Genomic DNA, 20,060 nt, shown 5'->3' with positions numbered 1-20,060 from the left:
GAGGGAAGGGAAGGGGAGGGGAAGGAGAGAGGAGCGAGAGAGGGGGCTAGTGGATGTAGCTCTAGCTGTGGGCCGGGGGGTGAGCTACCCAGCCCGGGCTGCTCCGCCGAAACATCCATGGGTGGCTGTGTCGGGAGCCACCACGACTCCTCCGGAAGCCTCAACGAGAACTCGGACGGAACCGGAGGTAAAAAAAAAACACAAAAACTCGCGAGGGTTATTAGCCTTTTTTCGTGCCGCTGAGGTTGGCTTCTTTTAGGGGAGGAGGAGGAGGAGGAGTGTGGGGGAGAAGAGGGGGGGGGGGGGGTCCGTCTCTCTCTCGCTCTCACACACACACACACACACACACACACACACACACACACACACACACACACACACACACACACAGCTCCCAGCGCGTTGTTCAGACTGGAGGTCCGTCTCCCCGCCACCTTCTCCCCCTCTTCCACCACCCCCGTCCTCCCTTCTCGCCTGGCCCGGGAGACAACCGGCGCCGGCGGTGTCCTCCCCCCCACTCCGCCGGACGCGGACCGCCGCAGCTCACCCAAGCCGGGAAAAACGTGACCGGGAGACGGTGCCTCTCCTTTGTCCCCCCCCCCTCCGGTGTTGACAACACTAAGCTAGTGTTAGCTACGTGGCTAGCATGCTAGCTAGCTACCCCGCATAACAAATATGGGTCACAGACGGCGGTGGTGAAATAGTGCGCTTTGAAACGGTCTGAACGCTTAAAAAAATAGTGTGTTTTTTTCGGAGTGAACGCCGAAGTTGGGTTTAACAGTTACAGGAGTCTCAAAACTTACGAGCTTAATGCTGAAATAATACTAATACTTCTACTAATAATATTGTTATGAACAATCTACGTTACATTGTGACAGTTGTGTTGTCAGAACGGGGCCACGGTGCTGTTACACAGTTCAGTTTGTTGACAGTATTTGCCCTTGCACTATTTTCCAAATGAAACTATGAAATTTAGTGTAAGGAGTGGGCCGATTGTTTTTGCCTGTGGTATTGGGAACCTTTGTGGTGAAATTTCAATTGAGATTTTTGCACAAACATGAAACTGTACCGTTTGGTCCCCTTATTGACCAAATAGTATAATGTCATTTTTCACAAGCAAAATCCTTGGACTTGACAAAACGTGCAGGGATCCCTTTTACTCATAGTGTCGATCGAAGAATGTACCTATCTTCTGTGATTATTATGAAGAAATTAAAATCTAGCATATTCGTTTTATAAAACAACAAACGCTTGCTTTCTAGTCAGAAGCCATGTATTAGGCAGTTTTGATCGGTCAGTGACATTTTTGAAATGAAAATCATTAGTGTGACAACAGTTGGGTGAGTCATACAGTATATGGGTAGCTGTAGACACAACCATTTATAACGGGCATAATGGCAGACATGGCAGATGACTAATGCAAACAAAACAGCGAAACACACACAAAACTACAGGCATTGGTGAAATACCTGTGTGAACAATTTAACCACATGCTGCCTCAAATCAAACAAGGAACTGAATAAGAGCCATCGCGGATATTCTAAATTCCCAACTATAGAGTAGGTGGTAGGGCAGGTTCCTGTTCAAATTTCCAAGCATCACTTCTGTTTTAGATTCCCTTTGTGTTTCTAATTGCCAGACATTTTTGTCAGATTATAGACATCATCTGTGTCTAAACTAGGTTAAAGGGACTTTATGCGGAAGTGATAGTCAAAAGTGTAAAAACATCCTTTTATACATTTTGGCCCACATACAGTAAATCCCTGAGGATTTCTGGGAATAAGAATATAGCCCTGTTGTGGGCCTGTGTTTGAAAGTAAATTATGAGCAAATAAATGAGCCAGAAACCAGGCCAGTGCAGAAGTCTGTATCAAGCCCAGCCATAAAGTTAATGGTAACAAATCAGTAAACTCTCAGGAACCCACTTGCAGATCAATATGCTTTTTTTCCTGGCAAGCAGCTAAATGGACTCCATAAATATCCGGCTTTCGTTGTCTTTTCTGTTGGCCAAGGAAGCTATGCAAGGTTCAGACCTGCAAGCACATCCTCAAACACAGTGCGATTGCAATAGCATCAGGAGGAGACTCAAAACTCCAGATCACTGTTTAATATCTGTTGGTCTGCTGTTGCATCGCCAAGGTTACACACGTTGTATTTGACCAACTTCTCACCTCATGTAATCTTTTGCCCAGCAAAAAGGATCGTAGTTTGGTGTTAAATGACCCAGCTCTTAAGTGACTCTTGAAATATCGAGATCTATTACAGGAACGAAAATGAAGTGAAAAGACAGTATTAAGCCCCGTGTACAGTCACACGTAGGTTGGTGTTATGTTATAACACCGTGCCATGTGATCTCCAGAGAACATGTGTACCAGCAGCAGGTGTAAGCCTACACCCTGATCGGTCATCCTTTCTGCGCTCGCTCTCTTCTTCACCACACCTGCAACTGAGGCATGATTTCCATGCTGGCGCAGATGGAAAACTCCTAAACCCTATTTGCCCGATATACTTTTTTCAAAACTGTTTTGATTACTTTGATGGCTCATGGCAAATTAACAAGACTTTCAAAAACACAGGGTCAAAACGAACCTTTGATTACGATAAACAACCTTGGTCCACAGAATTGTGGACGACAGCTTCAGGCATTTCACTTACGGGTATAGAGACCCAGGCACTCCAGACAGAAAACTCCAGCAGACTTAAACTAAGGACTTCAATACATCTGGCACCGCTGATACGATTGGCGAGCGAGATCAGGTGGGCGCAGACGATGGCACCGACCAGACTGTTTGAGCGCTTAGGTTTGCTGGCCCAAGTGATCAAAATCTAAAATCCTCTCCCTTCGTGACACCGATCTGCTATGAATAGTGGACGTGTTAGCACATGGAAGGGCGGGGGGGGGCATCCAGAATCAGATATTCTCCCCCATGTGAAAATAAATCCAGCACGAATGTGATAAGCTGAGAGATTAGCCAAGCATAATTGAAAATGCGTCGATTTGGCATCAAGCTCCCTGCCCAAGAAAAAGCGGTGAGTGTAAGTGAGGACGTAAAAATGCCCCAGAGAGTAGTATTATCAGATAGGTTAATGAAAAAAGCTGACACAGATGAGTCCACCTTTGCTCAATTTGTCCTGTGATTTGCAGGTTTGCGAAGCCCGGACTGCAATCCCGTGTCACATGAACCTCAAATTATTTTTGTCGGCTTGCATTATTTATTGCCTTCGCCTGACGCGATCCGCACATCCCTTTTCTTCTAACACCCCCTCCGTTTCTTCACCCATCTATTCCCATTCTGATCTGTCCTCACCCTCCTCACGCTCATCTTCTGTCCCTTTAGTTTATTTTCCAGCCTGTGGTTTTCTCCATTCCTCTCTTCCTCTAATTTGTCCTCTTTTTTTGTTTTTCCCCCTCACTTCCCAGTGGCGCTCGGGCGTAACCAGCCCCTGAAGAGAGAGCGGCCCAAATGGAAAAGTGACTACCCCATGACCGAGGGCCAACTGCGCAGCAAGAGAGATGAGTTCTGGGATACGGCGCCTGCGTTCGAGGGCCGGAAGGAGATCTGGGACGCGCTTCGCGCTGCTGCCAGTGCCTTTGAGTGCAATGACCACCTGCTGGCTCAGGCCATCCTCGACGGGGCCAGCATCACACTGCCACACGGTAACACACATGTCCTCTTATTCAGTGCTGGACATAGCCGGCAGGGCCTTGACAAGTTAGTGAAAGCAGAACGACACGGAGAGATACTTTTCACACACTGACATTGACATCATGTGAAAGGCTCATTGCTAACCCAACGATTGCACAAATGGTGTTTGTTTTGTTCAAGTCGCTATTTCCCTGAATAATCAAGGTTTCGCTTCAAATGGTGACAAACCAATACAATTCAGGGCATGCTGAAAAGTAATCAGAGATACTGAATTGCAAGTGAAGCGCAGCGCTCACACACAAGTTTAGACTCTGGTTATTATGAGCTACTGTATATGCTGTGAAAGGTATTCATAAATAATTTATAGACAGGGACTGGATGGTGAATACGCTTCCATATGTATATCAGAGAGAGTGCAGACTTAAAACGAACAAATCACTGATAACGGCATGAATTTCTGGAAGTCAAATATCCACACAGTATTGTGAGATCCAGGAGGAGGAGATGGAATGATGGCCACGTGATAAGTCATTTCAGGTATATTTCACCTGTACAGGAGCAAAAAAGTTTTTGAGAATGAAATCACAGGCTTGCCCTGCATCTTTCTCATTTCCCGCTTAGCACGGGCAATTTTTTCTTCTGTCTTCTGTCAATCTATTAAGTTCTCTCTTTTATTTTTATCTAAGATAGCTCATATTTGTCCGTCCTCTCTGAGGTTAGCCTTCATTAAAAATGCAAGTGGCACATACTCACTGCGATATTAATAATTTGCCAGCTTTTCAGTAATTTATATTTTATCACGGCCACCGAGACGGCCTTGGGTATATAGTAGTATCAGGTGGACTTGTAAATTGTGGTGATTACAAGTAAATCGGTATGTTAGCAAGGAAACTGATCATATTATCCAAAGGCAGTTTTCTTCAGCGTGACCTTGCAGGCCAGAACAGTGAAGCAATGATTTCCTCTCTGTTCGGGGATTCGTTGGGTTTTCCAATAATAGGGTATATCATGACATAATCCGATATTAACTGTCTTGGCAGCGTATCAGGTAGGACACCAAAAGCTTGACTGTGATTCCGTTATTATTTTAGGAAAATCTTGGCAATACATCAAGCTTGTTGTGATTTAAAAGGACTTTGGCTTGCATTTCAAAATATTAGACGGTAAAATATGCACTGGATTAAAAAAGGGAGCCAAGTGTGTTGCAAGAAAAACAGAAAACCTGTCATAAAAAGCAGCGGAAATAGAAAATTAATAGAAATATGAACTATAGAAACTTTAAAATGGTGGGGAAAAAAATGATGCAAGATACATAAACTATATTCACTATATTCGCAAATGGACTTGAGTGGGATATTGGATACTGTGTGTACTATGAGGATATTATATTATGCCATCCATGTTAGAGCAAATAAACCATCAACAGCAATTTGAGAAACATTTTTTTGAAGAGTTCTAAAAAAATGCCAAATGTGCAGCAGCGATATCCTTAAATATGTCCGTGACTGCGCGCATCTGTGCACAACAGTTCCATCCAGTCAGCACTTGGGCCTCGTCTGTTACGACGGCGTAAATGAAAAGAGACATTTTCTTTTTTCCGCTACGTCATCTTTCGTTTAATCATCAAAGGCTTGAAGTGGAAGTTAAGAGACGGCATTTATCCCACGTCCAAATCTTACAGCGATATATTCAATGCTGCTTTGTTGACTGAATACCCCAACCCCCTTCATCTTTTTTTTTCTCCCCCCACTGCCCGGAAAACTTGGAAGGGCGGTCGTTCGAGTTGACCTTTTGGTTTACTGTATCGACCGTCTTTTTTTTTTTTTTTTTTTTGTGGTGTCAAACATTCCCGCAATGGAGCTTTCCAACGCGGCTTTGAGACTTAGTCTGTTTGCGCTCGTTCTCTTCGCCCCACCACTAGAAATTGTGGTTGTTGTTGATACCCCCCCTCCTCAGTAATGTCCTCCTCCCCTCTTCTGCCTGCATGTGCGTTGAGGATCCGCCTGCGGGCAGAGAGCGAGAGAGGGATGGGAAGGCAGAGTCAGCATCCCATCCAAAACTGTTGATGACGTTGGATGTAGTGTAAACATGACAGGAAATACAGAGGTCAGCATAAGGGGAAAAGTTACTATCCTGGCAGGCAGTGACTCGTTGACTGACATTGCATGCATATCCCTCTGCTCCAGCCGCACTGGTTTACTTCTGTTTTGGCTTTTGATTCGGATTCATACATTTATTCATTCACTCATTCATTATCTATCTTACTGCACAATCTATCTTGCACTCAGAGCTGGAGCTTATCCCAGCCATCATGGGGCAGTTGCCAGAGGGAATGGTTTTGAATACACACTTCATATAGAGACAAATAACTATTCACTCTCTCATTCACATGTTCTTTTGAGACATACAGCCATTCATCCTCTACTTCACACGTCACATAGACATACAACCATTCACCCGCACAATCACACATTATAGGGACAAACATTCACCCTCTCATTCGCACATCATAGACATACAAGCATTCACATGTCATTTTGGTAATCACACATCATAAAAGAGCATTATTGTTGTCACATTCAGTCATATATACAGCACAACAAAAATGCTACCACTGCATTTAACCCGTCATGAGCATGAGCAGAAGGCAGCTACTGAGCAGCGCCAGGGGAGCAGTTCAGGGTTCAGTATCTTGTTCAACACCACTTTGACAGGCTAGGAGGAGCGCGGTAATGGAACCAGCCATGTCTGGTTTCAAGAACGACCGCGCCAACCCCCGAGCCACTCCGTCCCCTATATATATACAGAGATACAATACCGTTCGCTTCCTCATTCAAACTTCTGGGCAGTTTGTGGTCTCCAGTGAACATCCTGCATGTTTTGGACTGTGGGGAGGAACCTGGAGGGATTCCACGCAGGCTCGAGGGAAACACGTTAAACCCCTGCAAAGCGACCCCCCCCTGTCGGAATCCAACCGGGGGCCTTCCTGCTGTGAGGCCGCTGCTCCCACATAGATAGTAATAGATCTAAATTAATTCCTGTTATTCATATTAAAAAACTGCTTCACGGGACAGGGAGCAGGCACCGTGTGTCACACTCCAGGCTTTTAGTGGGAGCTGTAGCGAAATTTGTCCACTTCAATACACTTCAGAAAGAAAAAGTGAGTGCAGCATTGTCACTCTCGCTCACACACTCGGCCAGCCGTTTTAAAAGCCGGGCCTCACTTTTCCTGGCCCTGGCTGCCGTGGCTGTCAGTTGAAGTGGAGCGGCATCCTGTCGGCTTCTGCTGACTCGACTCCTATCCCTCGCTGGCTCTCTCTGAAATGTCCCGTGCCTCGTTTTAAGTCATGAACCATCAGGAGGGCCGCAGTGGCCTCTGAGACGTTGTCTCCACAGAGACTCGGGGCGGGGGTGATCCCCGGCATTCTCAGTCACCGGCAGTAACACGAGGAAAGTGTCCTACCCCCCGTCCGCCCGCTGACCGTGAGCGTCACGTTCCCCTTGCCGCCTGTGTTTGTTTTTGCTCTGCGCATACCAGAGAAGTGTCTGGTTGTGTTCAATTAAACAGTAAAATGTGAAAGAAAAGGAGAGAAAAAAATGTAGCGCTGAGCAGGAAAGGAAGCCGGTTCAAGGGTTTCGGAGGGGGTGAATCGACCTACTTGGAGTTTCAGATTTCTTACCTGTTGCAAAATATATCAAAGATACTTTATTTACCAGGTTGTAGCTGTAACTGTCAGAAAAGGCTCAAAAGCAGAAGAAAAGGGATTGTATGTGATCAAAAAAAATCCTTAGCCAATGAAACTTGTGTGATGTCTGAAACCCTTCCCCGGTCTCCCCCTACAAATCCTAATGTATCAGGTTTCTTTATGTGGAATTAAATGACCTCTTCAGAAAAATCACCCCCCACCCTCTGCTTTTAGTTTCTGAATCACGGTAAGCCTACGACTATCCAACAGACACATGATATCGCTTGTCCACCCACCTCCGTCCCACCATGGCGGCTCACACCGTTGACTCATCTTGCCCTTTCGTCTCCCTAAAGTGAAATGCGACTCGGTTGCTGGCTTTCACCCTTTTTTGGGGGGGGGGATGGGATTTGAGTTTCACTTTTTACGTGTGGTTTCGTAGATGTGCTTCGAAAGGGCAGATTTTATTTAAGAGGAAAATATCAGTTCCCAGTTATACACACAGCACATCATCTACAATTGACAGCCTCCTCTTAGTGTCTTGCTTAGACAAGGAATCCAGTCCGAAGGAAGGTAAATGTTAAAAAGTTATGAGATCAACAAAGATCATGGCAACGTTCATCAACACTTTTGTATCAGAGGTTCCTGCTTAAACAGTCCCGCTGTCGAGCACAGTTTTATGTATTTTGGCAAATTAGCTGTTGTTAGCTTAGCTGCCGATCTGCTAACAAGAGTCCCATAAAGCTGTGAGTGAGGTGTGCAAACACAGCAGCAGGGCTAAGTAGCCTACTGTACTCATGGCCCATTCTTTGAATATCAGTATGGGGGCACCATCCACATCACCCACTTCGTGCTATTCCTGTTTATGGACAGCCCTTTACTGTGTTGTCATGGTAACGTTCCCCCATGGTGTCCTCAAGACATTCTTCCCATTGTAGCGCAGCAAGCTCACTGTCTGCTAGCTAGTTAGCATGCTAGTTTTGTGTACATCACCGAATTAGCTGTTGTTAGCTTAGCTGCCGATGTGGTAACAAGATCCCCATAAATCCGTGAGTGAAGTGTGTAAATACACTAGCTAAGTGCTAAGTAGCACTAAGTAGCCTACTGTATGCTAGCATGCATAGCTTTCCCAATTCTGTGAATATTCGCACGGGGGGCCCTGATGGCCCTCTTAACACAAAAATGCACATTTAGCCTCAGAACAGGCCACATTTCACTTCATATCAGCGTTTGAGAGATCTGATTAAACAGCACCCCTCCCCCCCGAGGCTTGTCCTTTGCAGTCTGGGCAAATGGGGTCACGCTGCCACAGCTGTCAGGTCTGACTATGTTTGTCACTCTTTCAGGGGCTCTGACCGAATGTTACGACGAACTGGGGAATCGATACCAGCTGCCGGTGTACTGCCTCTCTCCTCCCGTCAACATGATCGAGGAACACTCGGATGAGCCCGACATTTCCGATCCAGACTCTGGGGCCGCCGACCCGTCCACTGGTAGCGCCAGTGACCCCGGCTCGGGAGGGGAGTGCCAACTGCGGCTGCGTCTCTCGACCGGCCGCGACCTGCGGCTGGCGGTCCGCTCGGTCGACACAGTGGGCATGATGAAGCGCCGCCTCCAGAATCAGGAGGGCGTGCCAGCCGCGACCCAGCGCTGGTTTTTCTCAGGTCGGCCGCTGACGGACAGACTGCGATTGGACCAGCTCAACATCTCCCGGGAGTACGTCGTCCAAGTCATCCTCAGCCAGCCGCCGGCGCCGGAGCCGGCCTCGACGCCGGGACATACACCAGACGCCTTTGGGCCAGTTACAGTGGAAGGAATGGCCGCACAACAGCAGGAGCCGACGCCCGTGGAGAATTAACCTCCCCCTCCCAAGATGCCTGTCTTGAGGGGGGGGGCACCAGGGTGGGGAGTGGAAAGGAGAAAGACAGCAAGGGAGATAGAAAGGGTTGATTCTGCCTCCTTTTTTTTTTTAGTTTTTCAATGTTTCTTCTCTTCTTTTCCCTGCCCGTCCTCCTCCTCCTCCTCCTGCGGGTGTTTTCGAAGGGCTGTGTTTGGGCAGGGGTCTCCTGTGCTGGAGCGAACGGACTCGCGAACTGAGAAAAAGACTCCCTCATCCCTCACCCCATCCCTCACCCCCCCACCCCTTTGGTTTTACACGTTGCAATTTTGACCTTTTGAAATCTCTTTTAACCGTTCCTATGGAAACCAAGCAACGAAAAGAGAACTTCGCCGGACGGGGGCTGTGTGCGCAGCACCGGGGTATGAATGTTTTCAGTTTTCACTTTCCGACAGGCTTTGCAAGGAAAGCGGAAAAAAAAAACAAAAAAAAAAAAACGCTTGAGGTCGTATATTTAGACTCAATGGTTGACAGAAGTAGGAACGCAGACGCTCATTACAATTACTCAGTTACTTTAAATACTTATAATTAAAATCCAGAACTCTTTCACCTGCGGACGGAATCAGTATGCAAAAAGGGACGGCGTCCTTTCGGGAGGCCGCAGTCTCTGGATGTGACATGGTTGTTGCTGGATTAGATGCTTTATTTCACTCTGCTTCACAGAACAATCAGCGCAGTCATGTAATTACTATTAAGTAGCGTGTGCGTGCGTGTGTGTGTGTGTGTGTGTGCATGCGTGCGTGGGTGTGTGTGTGAGAGAGAAAGGAATTCTTCAGACTTGATAATGATCAACAAAAGATGGACATCAGAAACGAAGTTGCATATTTTGATTAAGAATATGTTTTTAATTAAAATTGATCTTTGTTTTTATTTATGGATCTCCTTTATTTTGAGAGACAGATTTTTTTTGTTTTTTTTTTAATTGGCGAGACAATCACACCGATTGTTTATAACTTTGATACGGGCGTAGCAACAGATTGTCACACAGGTTTCCAGCTGCAGCGTTGCATTATCTTGTGTTTAATTCCTTATTCAAAAGTGACGCTATTCACATTGAAATCACGGGTTTTAATAAATCACAGGCTTACGCAAGAGAGGGTAACAGTCAACGAGTAGAGCCCAGCACCAGGCCAATAATCCATTTTTGATTGCTTTAACAATTTCACGAGAATATCTTGTCAACAAATGGACAATGAAAGCAGAGTTGGTGTGCTTTCCAATGGGATTGCTGAGAAACTAAATCACTTTAAAGGTGTCACTCCTCGGATGGTCTCCCGTACCGGGGTGACAAATCTGAAAATCGCAAAACTGCAGAAATAAAAAACCATTCTTAAAAATGCTGTGAAAACCCAACATTTCTGAGCATTCATCGTAGGAGAATGAACAGATACATAACAGAAATCATTCATAATAATAATAATTATCAATGTTCATGTGACCGCGAGGCCAGGTGGAGGAGTATATGGCCTAATATACTGAGAAATATGAGGAAGAAAACATTGTGAATATATAAACGCAGATGAAAGTTTGAATAAACTCTCAATTCGATTTCAATACGAATTAATCAACTTCCCCAAGAGAGGCCTGTGGTCCTAAAACAACTGAACAACTTCACTTTTTACATCGGCTGCGAAACATTGCTTCTCAGGACTACTCCTGCGACTTGTGTTTATGTTTGAAGTAATTTGAGTTATGATAATGAATGTAAGCAATAATCTGTGTGAAACACACAGCGTCAGAAACATCTGACGTAAATATTTCATTGACCAGAAAGCCTGTAGAAAACATCGTTTCACCCGTTCACGTGCTATTCGCTGACCTGAGAAAGTAAAACTAATCCAGATGCACAAAATCTGAAGAAAAGATGACTTACGAGGAAACGCAGGAACGAACGGTCACGTACATCATTGCACGTATGTGTCGGGGGGATTTAGGAGAAGTAGCATTTTCTCTAGACAGAAAAGGTACATCGTGTTCAAGGAATAAAGTGCTAACATCTGCCTCTGCGATGCGGCGAGACTCCAAAAATGTAGAAAGAACTGAGACGTTTGACAACCAAGGAGAGTTTTACGCTTGCATTCAAATTAGCGATTAGCCATATTTCTAAACCTCCGGAGGACGGCACATAAGATGCTTATATTGTATGGCTTGACCTACATATGTGAACAGACGTTCAGCGTCATGGACACCAACAAAGCCCATCACAGATCCAAGTTAGCTGACCAACATCTTGGATCTATCCTGAGAATTAGCCGCAACAAAAGTAACTCCTCGATACCAACCTTTACTGGTCTCCCGATTTCCCTGCTTCATTTGCATTCTGCTATAACAAAACTACCAGAACCTCAGTAAGGTCTTTGACCTCTTTCTCTGCTAGTGTGGAGTCGTAGTGATGCAATTGGGTCTGTACTCGATCCCATTGGTATTCGACTCTTGAATTGGGATTTGTCGGTGAAAAAAATTTGAGTCTGTGAATTAGCGGTCAACCTCTGCGACACGGCCACCAATTCTTGTGTTGACTCCTCATAAGCATAGTTAGCATACTTTGTGGGAAAGTGGCTGACCGATATTGTATTAGTTGAAAACCGCAAGGGTTCTTGGTATATCAGGCATACGGCTGTTAATCGGACTTCAGTGACAAGGTTCAAAGGGGAGACCAAAAAAGTGACGCAGAGTAACAGGTTACCCTCCAACAAAGGTCTGCGTATGAGGAGAGCACCACCTATTGGGAGAATTGGGGTATTTCAGGGAAAAGTTAAATTAAATGAGGTTTAATTATATAAAATTTCAGGTTTGCCAGGCCGGATTTAAACGCCCACTGTGCCATATATGGTCCGCAGGCCGTAGTTTGCCTATGCATGGTCAAATCTGCAGGACATCCAACAGTTAGATGTTTTGAACAGAAGGTCAGACCAAGACGGTTTGATATGTGGACAGAGGAGGGTGGGAGAAGATCTGAGTGGCGCTGCCAGGCAGGAGGACCGGAGAGGATATTTATGGATGGAGAGAAAGAGGACAGGAAGTTAAATGTTGTGAGAGAAGAGGATGTAGAGGTGAGATGGATGCAGATGATTGACCGTGGTGAGCCCTGAAAATAACAGCCCCGAGGAACAAGAAGAATGTGATTTAACCTCTACCCGGGGAAGCATCTGTCACCTCTCTGCTTTTACGACACAGTTACGCCTCATTCGTTCTGACCACAGCCGCCCAGCAGCCTAATGATCTGGGGCCAAACAGTTCCAATCACAAGTCAGATAACCACCTGGCCAGCAGCTGTGACCTAACATATATATATATATATACACAGGACTGTCTCAGAAAATTAGAATATTGTGATAAAGTACTTTATCTTCTGGAATGCAATTACAAAAACAAAAGTGCCATACATTCTGGATTCATTACAAATTAAATGAAATATTGCAAGCTTTTTATTACTTTAATATTGCTGATTATGGCTTACATCTTAAGAAAACTCAAAAATCCTATCTCAAAATATTAGAATATTATGAAAAAGTAATTTTTCTTTTTTTAATTGCATTACCAAGGCTAAAGAACTTTATCACAATATTCTAATTTTCTGAGACAGTCCTGAAAAAAAAAGTATATATATATATATATATATATACTTTTATATATATATACTTTTTATATATATATATATGTATATATGACCTCGTGGTCATTTAATTTATATATATTTGTGTGTGTGTGTGTGTTTTATTTATTTGTTTATTTATTATTTGTCTCTTTTTTTTTGTTTGTTTTTTTGTTTTTTTAAGACATATTTTCTCACATCAACGTACCACAACCACACAGACATAGATGCACCTGCATGATGTTTGCCACAAATTAGGTTGAAAGGTGATGATGTCAATCATATTCTGCATAATATGCGCATTCTTCCCCTTTTGGATCCCCAAGTATTTCCCTTATAACTTCCTCCTTTGAAAAAAAAAATAAACAAACTACAAAATTCCAGCTCATTAAAAAAAATTCACAAAGAGGAGTGGGGCGACGGATCTATCCACAGTTTCACCAGTGTGCTCGCCCCGTGCTCTTTGCCATTCATTTAGAGGAAGGGGGGAAATGATTAGCCTTTTTGAAGCCATCGGGGGGGGGGCGAGATGTCAGTATGACTCAGCGCATCCCCAAAAGTGCCCCCGTACCCGTAGAGGTGTTAAAACAACGTAATAATCGGATGCCTCACAGGTTGTCACCGCTAATTCGTCACAATGGGAGGGGGTAGTTTTCCTGATGCCGAGCGCTTCATTTCTAAAAATGTCCCCCCCCCTCGGCTCTTGGCGTCGCTTCCCCTTTCATCTCGTGTCTGACCTTCAACATTTCTCATTCCTTTTTCCTGAGAATCATTGTTACATTTCAGGACGCCCGTGTCCAAAACAGTGAGCGACAGGCTCCAGTTTTCCCACTTCCCCTTTATCAGAGACCTGACTTCCCCTTCCTGGTCCAAACAGACACACGCTGAACTTCAGCACTCTGGCCCGACTCAAGGACCCATTGTCCACACACACCACCCACACACACCATGGTCAGACTGATGGACAGACGGATAGATAGATAGATAGATAGATAGATAGATAGATAGATAGATAGATAGATAGATAGATAGATAGATAGATAGATAGATAGATAGATAGATAGACAGAAAGATCAATAGATAGATAGATGGACGGACGGAGGGAGGGAGGGACGGATGGATGGATGGATGGATGGATGGATGGATGGATGGATGGATGGATGGATAGATAGATAGATAGATAGATAGATAGATAGATAGATAGATAGATAGATAGATAGATAGATAGATAGATAGATAGATAGATAGATAGATAGATGCCCCAGTTCTGACAGGTGAGGGTTTTTCCGATGGTTTTTACACGACCCACTTCCTGCTGGGGTTTTTTTACTGTCCACCTCTTTACTGTATAAATGCAGCACTAAATCTCCAGAGATCACACCAAACCCAACGGGCTCCGGACCTCAGCTTGCTGCCCTCTGGACCTCAGCACTCTGGTTTTTAATCTTTCATCTCAAGTAACCAACTTATCAAGGTAAGACCCGCAAATCGGCTTTGAGGAAGACATTGCATCTATCTATCTATCTATCTATCTATCTATCTATCTATCTATCTATCTATCTATCTATCTACCTATCTATCTATCTATCTATCTATCTATCTATCTATCTATCTATCTATCTATCTATCTATCTATCTATCTATCTATCTATCTATCTATCTATCTATCTATCTATCTATCTATTTTGGTGAGGTTATCTCTCATTTAGCAGTTGCCATTGAATTAAAATGTTTTGAAAACATCAGAAATGATCACACCAACTTGTCAATAAATGTCAAGTTATATAGATATAGTTACATATTAATTCTGTCCTCCTGTTAATCAATCTTCATCATGTAATAAATGACCAATAAACTATTATTGTATTAAACTTATGTCACACATATGTAGCACACCACACACATATACATACACATATATATGTATAAAAAAATACCTTTTTTCAACCAAAAACAATACAAATAAATAACCATGGAACTAGTAATTTAATAATTTAATGACACTTTTACAGGACATTACTGACTATGTTCTATTTATATTCACTGAGGCCATGTCTTGCCGGAAAAATACATCTAAGTTAAATAAAACGATATGTTGGAAACAGATCAAGGCATTTTTATATTTTTACACTGGTAATAATAATATAGTTACTGTTGAGTGATCACCATGTATTTACACACTACACAATGTTTTTATTGCAAAATTGATTCTGCTCATCGACTTTGCTTCAGTTAGTAATGAAAGTATTGACATACGAGAAGAAACGAATTATAAAAGAATACAAGAACAGTACTTAGCGTGCCGTCTCTCCCCTCCAGATGATTGGGTTTTTCCTCGCCGCTCTTCTGGCTGCTCTGAGCTGCGTCGCGTCTCACAGTAACCACCAAGCCATGGAAACTCTCATGGATAACGGTACTTCCTCGTTCCTGGAGCGCTCTGTTCTCTCACGCTCAACGCTTTCAAATGATACCTTTAGTACAGGTTTACCATGTTACACTTCTCTTTTTTTATGTGCGTGCAACAGTTCTAGTTCTGATGGTTCCCGACGGCGAGGAGGTCAGCCAGATTGTCACCCTCACCTGCGGAGACGCCTATCAAAATCAGCCTGTTTTCTGGAGAAAGAACGGTAGTTCAACCCGCCCCATACACACGCTCCAACAAAACATCTTTTTTCTCAAAAACGTTTTCAGAATTTTTTTTTTTATTAACGTCCGATCCGTCGCAGGGTACGACTTTCAACCGCCGCTAAAGGGAAACAAGGTCGACATCCTCCTCCAGCAGATCGACGGAGGGAATTACACCTGTCACCACGCCTCCGACAAGCAGCAGCTCAACCACACCACGGTCCTGATCCAGCGCAGCCCGAGCAACAGGCTCATCATTCTGGAGAATACGCCCGCCGAAGGTGAGACGAACCAGGGGAGGAAGGATGGGTCGATCGCACTTGCGGGAATTTCTCAGCTCGGTTTTAAAAAAAAAGGGACTGTGGGATGTTAGAGGGGAATCAGGTAAGGGATAAGCGGAGAAGAGGGAGAGCTTTACGGATAAAAGCGAGCAAAAAGAGGATAATGTGGTGAGTTTCGGGGTATAAAAACTCTGCCGGGACTCAAATTCAATATATCGTAATTTCCGGACTATTGAGCGCACCCGAATATAAGCCGCACCGGCGAAAAATAAATATATGTGCACATGGATCGGCCGCACTTGACTATAAGCCGCAGGTGTCCATGTCTTAACATGAGATATTTACACAGAAAGATGTTACACAGAAATATTTTTTTAACTCTTAATTACCGGTGAATACAGTCCAGTAACATTCACAAAAACGTATTGGAAATGGATTTTTTTTTGTTTAAGCAGTGCCTGTAACACAGCTGATGAAAAAGATTAATAGTAAATAACACAAGGAAAAGTCCGTCCCTTTTCTATCCCCGCTTTTTCCTACTCCAGCTGACCCATATCCCCGTCTTCCTTCTGCGAACTAAAACCGTTAAAGTGAAATTCTTGAGTGTCGGACTTGAACACTCAGAGTTTCACAGTAGTGTCATCGGTCCGATGAGACAAAACTACTTGTTTTGGTGGCGTGAAGCTCGTTAGCACAAAAAAATCCATAAATTACCAGCGTCATTGTTTAAGCTGCGGTATTCAAAGCGTGTGAAAAAAGAAGCGGCTTATAGTTGGGAAATTACTGTATTTATACATTTCAGGTCTTTCTGCTGTTCAATCTCAGGCATCCTTTTACCTCAGTGCAAGTAGATTGTATCTGTGTGCACTTTATTCTTTATAGTTTTAAATTTAGTTTCTTTATTATGCAATGCACTTTACTGTTAATGTGCACACCGTCATTATTTTTATTATTTCATGTTACCGTGAGAAAGTGAGAAGCGTATTCTCGATTCCTTTCTGTCAGTGCATGTAGAGAAACTGACAATAAAATACAATGTATTTATATGACATTTGAATTAAAGGGTGAATAGTTGTATGCATCTATATTTGGCGCCGTGATCGACTAGCTGAACATCGCCTCTCGCCCAGTGCAAGCTAAGATGTTACTACTATGTTGGAGTAGAAGATAAATACAATACAGCATATGTACAAGTGTGCAAAAATGTACTGGGACTATGTGCACATGCACAAAAAATTAAAAAGAAAATGCCAAAAAGTGATGAAATATCATGAATGATTATAATTACAGTATTTTAATGAAGTTCCCAACTGATGCCGTCAACTGACACGCGTGTACTTATCCGCTCACACGGATATTCAAGTTCGATGGAGATTTCACGGAGACGCCTTACAAGAAGTGTCGATTAATGTCCGAAAAGGTTTTCTAGTCTAGTTTTGATAATAAAAAATTGACTTTGGGACTCAGACAGACCCGTGGTGCTTACACAGCTTCTGGTCCTCCAGGTCACATCCGCTGTTCGGCGCCAAACTACAGAGGCTCCTTCCGCTGCACGTGGAAGAGGACGGCCACCAGGCCCAACGCCAATGTGCTCTTGGTCAAAGCGCAACGGTGAGGAGATCAGAACCACATAAATACACAAAACACGCATTTCGAGCAGACGACGGCTAAACACCGCCGGCATCCGCTCCGCCGTATTTCACGATGCGCTGAAGTCGTCGATCGGTTGTGACCGCAGGGGTTCGGAGAGCATCCCCTGCCAGCTGGATGCGGACGGATCTGGCATTAATTGCCAAGATGGCAACTGCTCATACAAAGAGGAGCAGCAGCGCATCATCCTCACTGTCCACATATACAGCTTCTCCCTGCTGGAGACCTACACCAAGGCTTTCTACCTGAGGGATATCGGTATGTACGGCTACTTTTGCTATTTTTCTGTGTGTTTGGGGTCCAAAAAACCCCAAAACATTATGAAAGAGTGTATGGTTGTTTTTTCCCCATACGATGTGTGAATGGTTGGGTTGTATGGCTTTATATGGCGTGGGAGTGAGAGAGTGAATGCATGGATGTCTCTATCGCAGGAGCCACCAACACGTCGATTACAATCTACTGGTGGATCGCAAAGGCAACGCGGGTAGATCGTATTTCATTAAAAAAATATAGATGTGAACCTATCATCTGCCCCCACTGTGGCATTTTGTCAAGTACTAAATGACATACAGTACTGACATACAGTACGGCCGATCCGAAATCTCAATAGTACTGTGCTACTGTGAGTAATGAGTAAGTGGAAGTTTGTTTGCGGCTGCATACCAGCAACTTTTGTTTGGACGATGCAATCCTGGCTGATTCCCGTCAGTGCAAGACATTGTCAGGGTCACGTAATCGTCTAGCATGTACTGAATTGTATGATGCCATACATTTATCAATAGATAATATCTATATATTTATATATAAATGTATAAATATATATAAATGCATTTTTTGTATTGTTTGTAGATCATTTTAATTTGGTCATTTTTAAAAGTAGCTTGCAAGCCAAAATGTGTGGGCATCAGGGGTGGGCAGCTATTTTGGATGGCCACATTTCTCTTTTGATTTTTATGCGCGGGCATGTAAATTGAATAAAAGAAAATTTCCATTTAAATATTTTCATTTTCTGGCATTTTATTTTAACTTTAAAATCATTAATGATCAGATAAATGTCCTGACATTATTTTGTATGTGATCATCCATACAAAATTAAACAAAAGGAAAAAAGTAAGGACTTTGTAAATTCAATATTGATTGAAAATAAACTATAGATAATGAATGAATCAATGAATGAGTGAATGATTTTCCAGAACAGAGACAATTATGGTAAACACCTGAGTCTTATGCAAGGCCTTTGAATGATAAGGTCTCTTGGCAGAAAGCGGCGGTGCCGTTCACGTCGTTCTTCCTTCTCCTCCGAACTCTTTAGTGAGGCCAGAAAAAATCCCCAACCTGCGCAAAAATGAGACACTGTTCAGCTGGAGCTACCCGGACTCCTGGGACAAGCCGTGCTCCTTCTTCGGCCTGCATTTCCAGGTGAAGCTGGTCAAGCTACACCAATCCTGCGATAGCCAAGAAGTTGAGGTATTCTGTCCGAGATTACGGCACGCTGTTCTAGAATGATCCCAAACAGACCTTCATCTTAATCCTTCATCCGCAGTCCACAACTACGGAACAAACGACGTACACGGTCATTGGTCAAACCACGAAGTACAAGGTCAAAGGTCGAAACAAGAAGTACGTCTTCTGCGTGCGGGCTCAGGATAACACCACCTTCGGCCTGTGGAGCGACTGGAGCAAATGCATGTGAGTGTGGTACTTAAAAGTACGTCCGATAAAATATCGCTCTATCGATTTTATATCTGATCCATCCCTTTCTGACCTGTTCTGCACTCAGAGTGACCGGCGATCGCTGTGAGTCTTCCACCAATTAGAGCGCAAGACCAACTGTTTTTTGTTCATGGGAGGATTTGCATCTTATGTGCGTGTGATCACCGACTTGTGAATTGTATGTAATGAATTACGATATAAATTATTAAGAGTCATGTCAAGTCTAAGTTGTGTTCTTCCTAATAGACTACTTAAATGTGTAAATAAATTTACTGCATAATTACCACCAAGTTGTCAACTATCACGTCAAACTACCGGGACCTCGGTGGCCTGGTCCATCCATAGAGACAAGGTTGAATATATTTCAAATCCTCTGGCAGTGTATCTTAAACAAACGATGGAATGACGAAACAACAACTCCTTCACGGTGAGAGGGTCCGTGTGCGGAGTCTCCATGTTCTTCCCGTATCTGCGTAGGTTTCCTCCGGGTTCTCCGGTTTCCTCCCTCAGTCCAAAAAAAATGAAGGTTTATTGCAGACCGGAAATATCTCTTAATGATGCGTGACTGATTGTCTTTATAATATCTGAATAAGGGAGGGAAAAGTTGTGTGCCTATATAACTTATGAACGAGAGCATGAATAGTTATATCATACGGTGTGTGAATAACTCCGTAGTTGTATGTCTGTAAAAGTTATAAATGACTTATTCAAAGGGTTTACGGATTTAAAGGGTTGTATGTCACTGTATGACATGCAAATGAGTGAAGTTATATTTCTCTATATGATGTGTGAATGGTTGTCTTTATATATCGGATTGAGAGTGAATAGTTCTATGTCTTTATGACCTGAATGAGAGAGTAAATTTATATTTGTCAAAATGACATGTGAATGAGTAAATGGTTACGTTCAGTCTGAGTTAACCTCGCTTAGCTACGATAGGCTCCAGTCCCCTCGACCCTGAGTGCA

The 20,060-nt window shown here is 43.6% G+C and overlaps 2 protein-coding genes across 2 annotated transcripts; both read left to right on the top strand.

Annotated features, from left to right (window-relative positions):
• The first annotated feature begins 1 nt into the window (after window position 1).
• Window positions 2–10,567, top strand: ubtd2 (ubiquitin domain containing 2). Its single transcript, XM_086176672.1, has 3 exons — window positions 2–187; window positions 3,422–3,658; window positions 8,680–10,567. Exons 1-3 carry the CDS (start codon window positions 118–120, stop codon window positions 9,189–9,191), a joined length of 819 nt encoding a protein of 272 aa, XP_086032798.1. The 5' UTR covers window positions 2–117; the 3' UTR covers window positions 9,192–10,567.
• A 3,619-nt stretch (window positions 10,568–14,186) lies between these two features.
• il12bb (interleukin 12B, b) lies at window positions 14,187–19,307 on the top strand. The gene is made up of 9 exons (XM_086177048.1): window positions 14,187–14,299; window positions 15,145–15,238; window positions 15,351–15,452; window positions 15,552–15,731; window positions 17,237–17,342; window positions 17,470–17,639; window positions 18,694–18,848; window positions 18,925–19,070; window positions 19,162–19,307. Exons 2-9 carry the CDS (start codon window positions 15,145–15,147, stop codon window positions 19,196–19,198), a joined length of 990 nt encoding a protein of 329 aa, XP_086033174.1. The 5' UTR covers window positions 14,187–14,299; the 3' UTR covers window positions 19,199–19,307.
• The last annotated feature ends 753 nt before the right edge of the window (window positions 19,308–20,060 follow it).

This window comes from Fistularia commersonii, chromosome 29, assembly GCF_037954325.1.
Source record: "Fistularia commersonii isolate RoL2024-O1a breed Wild chromosome 29, RoL_Fcom_v1.0, whole genome shotgun sequence".
NCBI lineage: Eukaryota > Metazoa > Chordata > Actinopteri > Syngnathiformes > Fistulariidae > Fistularia > Fistularia commersonii.
Note: the sequence above shows the minus strand (reverse complement) of the source record. Positions and strands in the feature narration are given on the sequence as shown.